General features: G+C 36.4%; 1 protein-coding gene across 1 annotated transcript in view; it reads left to right on the plus strand.

The window, feature by feature from the left end:
* The window catches only part of LOC136842169 (sodium- and chloride-dependent glycine transporter 1-like), a 54,308-nt gene that overhangs the window by 35,638 nt on the left and 6,170 nt on the right, over positions 1-12,500 (plus strand). The window contains 5 exon segments of the mRNA XM_067109528.1: positions 3,332-3,444; positions 4,972-4,980; positions 5,440-5,559; positions 10,192-10,232; positions 10,234-10,289. Of these exon segments, the coding sequence (XP_066965629.1) occupies positions 3,332-3,444; positions 4,972-4,980; positions 5,440-5,559; positions 10,192-10,232; positions 10,234-10,289 (339 nt within the window).

Genomic DNA, 12,500 nt, shown 5'->3' on the forward strand with positions numbered 1-12,500 from the left:
TTTTGTTTTTTGCTTCAAGTCTTCTGGGGGATAGTGGAATGTGTATTTATGTTTGTTAAATTTCAGTCATTTTTAAAGTGTTCTGAGGCCATGCTTCCATCTTTCTCGTTGTTATTGTTCTTCTGTTGACTGTATACTAGATATATATATATATATATATATATATATATATATATATATATATATATATATATGTGTGTATACTATATATATATATATATATATATATATATATATATATATATACATATCTATATATATATATATATATATATATATATATATATATATACATATATATCTAGTATATATACTATATATATAATATATATATTATATATATGATATATGTATATGAATTTGTCTCTTATAAGCGCGTTACTTTTATATATTTACAAATATTTGTAGGTAACGTTTGGAATAATAATGCAAAGATTTCTGAAAATGAAAAAACATGAAATTGTGTTAAAGAGAGAGAGAGAGAGAGAGGAGAGAGAGAGAGAGAGAGAGAGAGAGAGAGAGTATTTCATCATCATTCACTGAACATACCGAACCGGATATCTGAAAATTTTTCACAATTTTCCTCCCCCAATCCCCCATTCCCTGAATTAAAAAAAGATAAAGCTAAAAGCTATTGCGCATTGCTTTGCAGCATCTAAACAAACCAGCAAACACGTCAGAACTTTACAATTCTGAGGCTGGTATGACCAAATCGACCTAGTTTTGCCATGAATATAGAGGCTTTGTGTATGTTCGGGCTAACACACAAAAACTCCCGTTTGTTTTGAAGCCCCCGTTGCTTTTTTCGAATACGTATTGTTTGTTGTCGACAGATGCTAGTGAGAGGGGTGGTCCATTCTCTCACATTAGAGACACAGTGTCTTTTCACTTGTTGATTTACCTGGCGTTACAATGTTTCTGTGATGGGAGAGTCGTATTCACCGTGAATTTTGTAAGATTTTATTTTATGACGACGTGCAATAGATACCTCATTATACTCTTTAGTAATTGACTCATGGCTTTTGTGTCATCATCATTTAACTGACTACTATAAGAAAAGAACCTGAAAATCGCCGCCAAGGCCCACAGCCTCAAATGTCAAGGTCAGGGTCTAGCTAATTGATTGTGAAATTGTCGGGAACAGAGTATGTTTAGTTTTTAACTCGGGGTGAAACCCAGAGTGGTGTTTTTGACCAAAGTTTGACTTGTGTCAGTATGTATGTATGTATGTATGTATGTATGTATGTATGTATGTATATGTGGCGTAACCTTTTCACATATTCGACATCTCTTGAATCATTGTATCATTTTCATCATACATCTCAAAACATCTTTGGATAGAGGGGATACAATGGCACATTCCAAAGTCATTGTATCATTCAAAACACCGTGTTGCAAAACATCCTTTGGGTAGAGGGAGATACAAGTTTGCTCATTTGGGGGGGCCACGCCCCCACTTCCCAGGGGAAGATTATGAAGAAATAATGAAAGCCGGGTGAGGTCGTGTAAAATCTTTCTCTCTAAATCTACCGGGCCAGAAATGGCAATGGTCCATTTTTCAAGGGGCATTCTCCACCAAAGATGACTTCCTTTGTAACTTATTCTTCTCCAGAAATATATTATTCTTCTCTACGTTTACCTACCATACAGGCTACACTTTTTTAAGCTTAGAACCTTAGGAGCACTTTCTAAACTTAGGAGCATAGAAGCACTTTCAAAGCTTTGACGTTTAGAAGCGCTTTCTAAGCTTGGAAGCACTGTGTATAAGCTTTGAAGCACTGTGTGAGCTTAGAAGCAGTTTGTAAGCTTAGAAGCACTTTATAATCTTAAAAGCCTAAAAGCATTTTGTAAGCTTAGAAATATAGAAGCACTTTCAAAGCTTAGAAGCTGAGAGGCACTCTGTAAGCTTACAAGCCTGAAAGCTTAACTTCTAAGTAGTACCTTCCTCTTCAAGTAACACTTTTTCTCTCCTCCTCCCAGAAGTAGGACGAGGTCTCGTTGCTTTCAGACTTCATTTTCGGAGGACACCTCAGAAGGTCATTATTCTTCCGCCCCAAGAAGGCCATTAAACCCCCTCGACCCGGCCTTCCAAAAAAATGAAAAATGGGAACTCGTTTCTAAGAAGTTGCATTTCTGCATGTGGCTCGTAATTGACATTTGCTGCGAGATGGGACTTAATCTGTTTGACGATTCTTCATTTTCTCTCTCTCTCTCTCTCTCTCTCTCTCTCTCTCTCTCTCTCTCTCTCTCTCTCTCTCTCTCTCTCACACACACACACACACACACACACATACTCTCTCTGTCACACTCTCTTTACACATTCACTCTCTCTCTCTCTCTCTCTCTCTCTCTCTCTCTCTCTCTCTCTCTCTCTCTCTCTCACACACACACACACACACTCTCTCTCTCTCTCTCTCTCTCTCTCTCTCTCTCTCTCTCTCTCTCTCTCTCTCTCTCTCTCTCTCGTACACAAAATGAATTACGTCTTCAAATAATGTTTTGGAATTAGATTCCGAGGATCTTGCTGGAGGTCTGGACGCTTCGTTAAGAGACTGGGAATGGGATTAGCTGTCATATTCCTCTGTCTCTCTCTCTCTTTCTCTCCTCTTGTTGATTAATCACACACACACACACAATCCCCCCATCCCCCACAATCCCCCCTGGGAAATAATAACAAGAAAACCCGGGGAAAAAAGGAGGAGATTGCTCATATAAGCTCGGCAATGGGTTTTATTGACGTGGATAGAACAGACCGCCTTGGGGGTACCTCTCGCTCTTCGTCCTTCTGCGCATGCGCGGTCCGCTTTTGGAACAGGGTAAACAAATGGATTAGTTGTCGGTATTATTAGCATTTGGAAGGTCTGACGAGGTTTTCATTTAATTTTGTAGGGTTTGGGAAGTAAATCTGTCGAATTTTTTCATTATTTATTAAAACTACTTGCATTTGGAGGTACACCTAGTAAGTGCTTCTTCATTATTATTATTATTATTATTATTATTATTATTATTATTATTATTATTATTATTATTATTATTATTATTATTATTATTATTATTATTATTATTATTATTATTATTATTATTATTACCGGTATTTTAAAATATTTTAAATTATTATTATTATATTATTTCCAGGTCCAGCCTTGGCATTGGTTTATTATTATTATTATTATTATTATTATTATTATTATTATTATTATTATTATTATTATTGCTTTAAATTACTATTATTATTATCTTTATTGTTATTTTAAAATATTATTATTATTATTATTATTATTATTATTATTATTATTATTATTATTATTATTATTATTATTATTATTTCCAGGTCCAGCCTTGGCATTCATAGCGTACCCAGAGGCACTGTCACTCCTGCCGTTGTCTCCCCTGTGGTCCGTGTTGTTCTTCCTCATGTTGTTCTTCCTGGGTATTGGTTCTGTGGTAAGTCAGAAACAACTTTAGTTTTTTCTTCTTCTTCTTCTTCTTCTTCTTCTTCTTCTTCTTCTTCTTCTTCTTCTTCTTCTTCTTCTTCTTCACGGCCTCCTCTTACTTCTTCTTCTTCTTCTTCTTCTTCTTTCTTCTTCTTCTTCTTCTTCTTCTTCTTCTTCTTTTCTTCTTCTTTTTCTTCTTCTTCTTCTTCTTCTTCTTTGAGCTAGAACTCATAGCTAATGACTGGCAAATCAGGCTTCCACATAAAATGCAAACGTGTGAAAGAAGGAGAGAGAGCAAAGAAATAATAAAGAAATGATAAATAAACGTAAGGAGACAGAAATATTTAAGCAAATTTGAATAAACAAATGGAGGCAAATAAAAAGCAGCTTTGAATAAATAACGCTAAAAAAGAATAAGCAAACTCAAATAAATAAATGGCAATAAAAAACATTAAGCAAATTTACACGAACAAACGGAGATAGAAAAAATTAAGTAAATTTATTCATAAAGATAAAAAACGCCCTTCAGAAAACCAGGCCACGGCTTATGGGCCCCCCCTCACTTAAAACTTAAAACCTTGACTTGGGTCATTCGCCATATTATGGTAATGTTGCTACAAGTAGGCCTAAGGCCTAAGTTATTCTCCTCTTGGTCGTATATTTTTCACTTTTTCTGACCGTAGGCCTACTGTTCTGTGGATTCTTGGGTTAGTAGGTCAGATATAGTGGCTGTGAGACCTAGTTTAAGGGAGTTTGGAAACTTCTTTAACCCCGTAGAGGGGTAATGCCGTCAGTGCACCTCATGCGGTGCACTGTAGGCATTACTTAAGGTTCTTTGCAGCGTGCCTTCGGCCCCTAGCTGCAACCCCCTTTCGTTCCTTTTACTGTACCTCCTTTCATATTCTCTTTCTTCCATCTTACTTTCCACCTTCTCCTAACAATTGATTCATAGTGCAACTGCGAGGTTTTCCTCCTGTTACACCTTTCAAACCTTTCTGCTGTCAATTTCCCTTTCAGCGCTGAATGACCTCATAGGTCCCAGTGCTTGGCCTTTGACCTAAATTCTATATTCAGTTCAATTCAAACTTCTTTAATAATGAACGGATGTGAAACCTTGATGAATAACGAGTGAATGGGTGAATGATGATTTCTTGACAATTTCTGGGATATTCATTTTGCATTTGATTAAGGCTTCTTAAATATTTATGGTGTGATTCATATTTTTGGTAAAGAATAAATTTTTTTCTATAATTTTTTAGTTATTCCAAGTGAATGTGCAGTCGTTTTCAATAATGATTAAATATTAAAATAGATAAGTACATTCTTACGTTTTTGTAGCTCATTCCATGTTAATGTGTAACTTTGGATAATCAGTAATTGTGGTGCAATTTCTCATACAATAACTTGCTCGTTCAGAGTGAGTGTGCAAACATTTGTGATAAAAAAATGTTAATTATTTTTGCATATTGTCATCATTCTGCAAGAATTTGTGCACATTTTGAAAAATAAATGATAAACTCAAGTTAGGTTAAGACAGTTTGTTGATGTTAATATATGTAAATATATATTATATATATTTTATATATATATATATATATATATATATATATATATATATGCATTTATATAATATATATATATATATGCAAATGTATGTATAGATACACATATAATTGTTTGAAAAATTAAGAGTAAACGAGTACCCTAAAACCTAATACCTCAACAATAACGCCAAGCTCTCTTTCTCTCTGTCCCCTCCTCCTCCCCTCCTCCTCCTCCTCCTCCAATACTCCTCCTCCTCCTCCTCACTCCTGGTCCTCCTCCTCCTCCTCCTCCTCCCCCTCCTCCTATCCTCCTCCTCCTCCTCCTCCCTTCCTCCTCCTCCCTCCTCCTCCTCCAACCCCCACCTCCTCTCCTCCTCCCCTCTACCCCTCCTCCTCCAACCCCCACCTCCCTCCCCCCTCCCCCTCCTCCTCCTCCTCCCTCCTCAACCAGTTCATTGCAGATCGAGGCGATGACGGAATCCCTCATGGACGAGTTCCCCCGGCGGCGGAACCGCAAGGGCGCCCTCACCTTCGTCGCCTGCCTCGTCATGTTCCTGTTGGCTCTCTTCTGCTGCACCAGGGTCAGTCGGTCAGGCAGGAGTCAGGTGGCAGCAGCAGCAGCAGTCAGGCACTGTGCCTTTTAAAGAGACAGTGCCAGGCGGCCGCCGCTTCTCGGGTGTCAGTACCTTTAAATTGGCCCGCCCGGCCGGCGCGTTCAGTTGGGCCGCTACCTTTAAATTGGCCCGTCCGGGCGGCGCGTTCGTTTGGGCCTCAGGTGTGGGGGCGCTTAACGGCCACCTGCTGGGTGTTCTTGGTTAGTGGGTGGGTGGGGTGGTGGGTGGTGTTGGTTTGGGTTGGGGGGGGTTTATTTTGAGTGGGTTTTTGTGGGGAGGTCTTGGGTGTTTTCTTTCATATTTGGATCATTTAAATGCTTTATTTATTAAAAGGGAGTTTTTTTTTTATTTTGGGTGCGTTTTTGTATGGAGGTCATGGGTATTTTTTTATATCTGGATTAGTTATATATATTTATTAAAAGTATTTTTATTATTATTATTATTATTATTATTATTATTATTATTATTATTATTATTATTATTATAAATTCTCATCATCACTGGGATATTTAAACGTTTCTGTTTTCGTATTTATTATTATTATTATTATTATTATTATTATTATTATGCCTTATAAATTCTCATTGTTTCTGTTTTTCGTTTATAGCCCTAATAATAATAGTAATAATAATAATAATAATAATAATAATAATAATAATAATATTATAATAATAATTATAATAATATTATTATTATTATTATGTGTTATTATTATTATTATGAACTTAGCGTTAGAAAATCGTCATTACAACTCGACTGTGTTTATTTTCATCAGGTAAAAGATACATTCCCAGCCGCGTTACCTCGATCGCGACCTACTTTCAACCAATGCCTTTCGGAGACCTAACCTAACCTCTTTCGTTTCTTTTACTGTACCTCCTTTCATATTCTCCTTCTTCCATCTTACTTTCCTCAACCCTCTCCTCACAATTGATTCATAGTGCAACTGCTTTGAGGTTTTCCTCTTGTTACGCCTATCAAACCTTTTGCTGTCAGTTTCCGTTTCAGCGCTGAATGACCTCTTAGGTGTCCCAGTGCTTGGCATTTGGCCTAAGTTCTATATTCAGTTCGATAAGATATTCTGTCCAAAGACAGATTTGGTGCAAGTTCGGTAACTTGGTATGAACGGTACTCCCGAATTTTCGAAGGGGTGTGGTTTTCAAAGAGAAATGAATTAGTGATAAGATTGGAGGATTTTGGATTAAACAGTATTTTATAATATATATATATATATATATATATATATGTATAATCGATATATTGTTTTTATATTTATACACAGTATATTGAAGAAATATATTAATCAGTTTTCTTCTTCATTTTTAAAACAGGAAAATTAAAGAAATAATTCTCAGTCTTCACCTTATATATAAAACCTCAGAAGTACTAATGTAATATATATATATATATATATATATATATATATATATATATATATATATATATATAAATGTAAAACACACAACACACACAAACACTATATATATATACATATATATATATATATATATATATATATATATATATATATATATATATATATATATATATAAATTTTTTCCATGAACGAAATTTTACTCCTACGCGTCTGTAGGCCTCACCAATTTTCCAGATTTATAAGAGTCTAGGCCTATGGCATTCACGCTTCCGTGCTCTAACCACCACACCTCCGCAGAGGTAGGCTTGACGGCCTAAATTTAATAAAATCTAGTCGTATCTACCCATACCTTTGGAAAACTAGCAGGTACCTCTTCAACTTCACGTTTAAAATGAGCATAGATAAGTAATTTGTTGTATGAGGTAATGTATTGGTAAATGCTAACGAGTATTGCTATTGAAGTTAATGAGAAATTACTTTTTAGTTTTCCGTAAAAGAAAACTATTGTGCCGTCTTTGTCTGTCCGTCCGCATTTTATTCTGTCCGCACTTTTTTCTGTCCGCACTTTTTTCTGTCCGCCCTCAGATCTTAAAATCTACTTAGACTAGAGGGCTGAAAATTGGTATGCTGATCATCCCCCTTCCAATCATCAAACATACCAAATTGCAACCCTCTAGCCTCCTCAGTAGTTTTTATTTTACTTAAGGTTAAATTAGCCATAATTGTGCTTCTGGCAACGATATAGGATAGGCCACCACCGGCCTGTGGTTAAGGTTTCATGGGTTACGGCTCATACGGCGTTATACCGAGACCACCGAAAGATAGATCTATTTTGGGTGGCCTTGATGATATGCTGTACAGAAAACTCGATTGCGCTGAAGAAACTTAGGTGCATTTGTTACTTGTTTGTGTATTGCTCTTTAGATTATCGAGCTACGTCGAACCGTTTCTTTCTAGGATACGTACTTTGCGTCAGGTTTCTCCCAAGGAGATTATACTTCTTCTTCCCTTTAGATTTCTCCTTGTATTTTTAAGTACCTTGGCTTTTCCCTCACTAGGTGTATCTGTCTTCTTGTAGAGGGAAAGGTCATTAATATACTGTATATAAATATTTCAAATGGGTGAGATATTCCGAATATCGAAATATTTTGCTCTGTAAATTTCTTCTCCTTCTTCGTCTTGACTCTGAAATTGCTTCATTTTTACCCAAGACTTCTGTGACTTCCTTCTGCATGACCTGTCAACAAGAGTGCATATCCTTGATTGTAAGCTATTACTCCGCTTGAAAGCTTAACAAAAAACGGAGGAAAGAATTGCAAGCCACGCCGAGACCTCCTCCGAAAGTGTATATGCAACTCTGTTGGTCAGAAATCCCCAAGTCGTTAAGAGTTTACAACGGGCTTCCAGAAGCCCTCTTACAAAAGGGCACCGAGTCTTTGAAGGTCAAAGAAGAAACTCTGTTTATTCTGCACCGCCAGGCCATGAGAACGAGCTGTTTTTTTTCATTTTTGTGGCGAGGAACAACGAAGGACGTTGTTTGAAGGCTGATGTGAACGTCCCTAAGAGACTTGGGTTTTGTGTCTGTGTTTGTGAAGCCGACTTTTTTTTCCGGAATGGAGAGGTCCCAAATAGATGTACCACTGCCTACAGGGGTAATTCTGTCAGTGTACCTCACACGGTGGACTGTGGGCATTACTTGAGGTTCTTTGCAGCGTCCCTTCGGCCCATGGCTGCAACCTCTTTCGTTCCTCTTACTGTACCTCCGTTCATATTCTCTTACTTCCATCTTCCTTTCTTCAACCCTCTCCTAACAGTTGTTTCATAGTTCAACTGCTAAAGGTTTTCCTCCTATTTCGCCTTTCAAACCTCCTTGCTGTCAGTTTCCCTTTCAGCGCTGAATGATCTCGTAGGTCCCAGTGCTTGTGGCCTTTGGCCTAAGTAATGTATTCCAATTCCAAGTACTTAGATATGCCGTAAATTTCCACGTCACTTCTGGCCGTGATCCGGCTAGTTTTAGGCAGTTTTGTGAATCTAGGTCCCTCGCAGAACGAGGATAAAAGCACGCCGCCTCTTACGCCATCCTAGTTATAAATAAGCCTCGTCAGTGACCCAGAAACGAGCTAGAAGTAGACCACGACGCCTTAGAAGAAGAAGAAGAAGAAGAAGAAGAAGAAGAAGAAGAAGAAGAAGAAGAAGAGGAACGGTTGCTCAAGATACACCAAGAACTGCTAAAACAGGGTCTTCCTGTCTCTCCCGACCATCTGAGAGATCATCAGCTTTAAGCCAACCTATCCGACCATCAGACCCCATGAACCAGCTCATTGGCCAGCGCTGCTATGCGCTGATTGGCCGAGAAAGCCGACCGTTACTTTTTAAAAACTCGTCTCTCCTCTTGTCCGTTAGGGGTGGCGTAATACGCGTGATAGCAAGTCTCTTCACTTGTCCGTTAGGGTTGGCGTAATACGCATGATAGCAACGTTGCTGCTGAAGGTGTGGGCATCTTTTTTTATATGAAAATAGTGGAGTTTGAAGCCTTACATAATTCCCTAGAGGCGTTATGTAATATTGAATACGAGCCATTATAATATGAAGGTTGTATCTTCCCATGACACATAATATGAAATTTTTGTACGTTTCCTATTACCGTAATTGAGCACTATCAACTCTACTACTACTGCTACTATTACCGTTAGTGTATTTATTACATTATAATCATTGCTGTTATTGCTACTATTATTCGTTGTGTTATTGTTTTCTAATCGTTCCCGTACTTAAAAGCAAAGCAGATAGAGAAACATTATGATATAACGTTTTTAATCGTTCTTCCTACCACTTCTGATATTATTATTATTATTATTATTATTATTATTATTATTATTATTATTATTATGTAAGTGACAGATTCTGGACATAATTTCTGTTTAAAGTTATTATTATTATTATTATTATTATTATTATTATTATTATTATTATTATTATTATTATGTGCCTTAGATTCTTGACATAAATTTGTGTATTTTAATTATTATTATTATTATTATTATTATTATTATTATTATTATGTAAGTGTCTTATTATATTTGTCATAAGTTATTATTATTATTATTATGATGTGTCTTAGATTCTTGACATAATTTGTGACAATTTAAAGGTATTATTATTATTATTATTATTATTATTATTATTATTATTATTATTATTATTATTATTATTACTTCCAGGGAGGAATGTACGTCACGCTAATCCTGGACACCTATTCGACCTGTCCCCATAATCTTCGCTTGCCTTTGCGAAGTCATTGTCTTCTCTTACATTTACGGTGAGTAATCAAAGCTACTGATTGGAAGATTAGGCCACTGAATAGCTAATCGAGTCTGTGAATGATCAAATCTATGTATTTATTAGGTGGAGCATTGATTAGGAATATACTGATTGGAAGATCAGGCGACTGAACAGCTAATCGAGTCTGTGATGATGTATCTAATCAGTGGATATACTATGTAGAGTATTGATTAGGAAAGCAAGTCTACTGATTGGAAGATCAGGCCACTGATTAGCTATTCGAGTCAGTGAATTATCTAATCTATATATTTATTGGGTGGGGTATTGATTAGGAAATCTACCGATTGGAAGATTAGGCCGCTGAATAGCTAATCGAGTCTGTGAATTATCTCTATTATATATATATATATATATATATATATATATATATATACATAACATAGGTGGGTAGCACCAGGTATTTGTAGGATGAGGTTGCTAGCCCCATGCCCAACTCCATGCATAGCTTGTGGGCTTGTATGCCCGCAGCATCTGTCTTTTCGAGGTGGTCACATGGCCAGGTATTGACAGGGGACAATGTTGCAATATAAATATACATATATATACATATATGTGTGTGTGTGTTTGCGTGGGTTTGCAACTGTGTATTCTTGTGTAGCCCTCACGCAAAACGTACACATGCATAGCAAGGGAAAGAGATAATTGCCGCCGCAGTTAACAGTATCTCCAGGCCGTAAAATGGGAACAATCGCATTTCAATGAGTGTTGCATAAGTCTCTCCCATTGGTTTTCATGACCTTTTAATATTTGGTTTCCATCTCCAGTTTCGCGAAAAATTCCGCCGGCGGGATAGACGGGAATGTTGACACAAATAAACAGCGAAGCCAAATCGTATAGACTCTGGAGAGAGAGAGAGAGAGAGAGAGAGAGAGAGAGTGCCATTCATACGCCCACGCCAAATTAGGTTCTTTGTAGCCTTCTGAGAAAGTCTTAAGCTTTTGCAAGTGATCTTGCAATGAAGGAATTCTCGACCTTTTCATCCTTGGCGTATAACTTTAACGCTTTAATGTTTACTTTGTACGTTTTCTTTTGTTGTGTGTTTCCCATTTTCTTTATTTTTGCTTTTCCCGTTTTCTTTATTTGTATGTTTCCCATTTCTTTATCTTTGCTTTTCCCGTTTTCTTTATTTGTATGTTTCCCATTTTCTTTATTTGTGTATTTCCCATTTTCTTTATTTGTATGTTTCCCATTTTCTTTATTTGTATATTTCCCATATTGTGCATTTGTATCTTTTCTATTTTCTTCATGTGTATATTCCCCATTTTCTCTACCGTTTCCCATTATCTGTATATATATTTCCACTTTCTTTATTGATATATTTCCCATTTTCTTTATTTGTAGAGTTCCCAATTTCTTTATATATTTCCCATTTTTCTTCATTAATAAATTTGACATTTCCTTTAATTGTATATTTCCCATTTTCTATGTATTTTCCATTTTCTTATTTCATAATTCCCATTTTCCGTATACATATCTCCCATTTTCTTAATTTGTTAATTCCCATTTTCTTAATTTGTTAATTCCATTTTCTTAATTTGTTTATTCCCATTCTCTTTAATATTATATTCCCATTTTCTTTGTTTTTTATAATTTCCATTTTCCTTATTTCTATATTTCCAATTTTCCGTATGTCAATATTTCCCACTTTTCTTGATCTCAGTCGCTCATTCCCATACATAATCTCATCCTCCATTCCAGTAATCCATGTCTAGCCCAGCTGTCGATCCCAGCCTCTATCTTACTCAAACACCCACAGACCTTTCTCTCTCTCTCTCTCTCTCTCTCTCTCTCTCTCTCTCTCTCTCTCTCTCTCTCTGTGAATACAGAACTACAGAGACGCAGCCTTTGCCTAAACGCGAGGGAAAATGCGAGGCGGGAGATTCTTTCCTGAATGGTATGTTGATATTAATTATCTCTACCTTTGATGCCAAAGGTCACTCACTTCACGAATCTTTTTGGTGCATTGATTGAGAGTCGGGCCGGTATTGAAGAGAGGAAGGAAAAGAAAGGAGGAAAAGAGAGAGAGAGAGAGAGAGAGAGAGAGAGAGACAGAGAGAGAGAGAGAGAGAGAGAGAATATATAACATTTATATGCGTAAATACAGAGATGAGAACTGGACTTACATATAAGTATATATATATATATATATATATATATATATATATATATGTGTGTGTGTGTGTGTGTG

Source organism: Macrobrachium rosenbergii, chromosome 9, assembly GCF_040412425.1.
Source record: "Macrobrachium rosenbergii isolate ZJJX-2024 chromosome 9, ASM4041242v1, whole genome shotgun sequence".
In the NCBI taxonomy this organism is placed as follows: Eukaryota; Metazoa; Arthropoda; class Malacostraca; order Decapoda; family Palaemonidae; genus Macrobrachium; species Macrobrachium rosenbergii.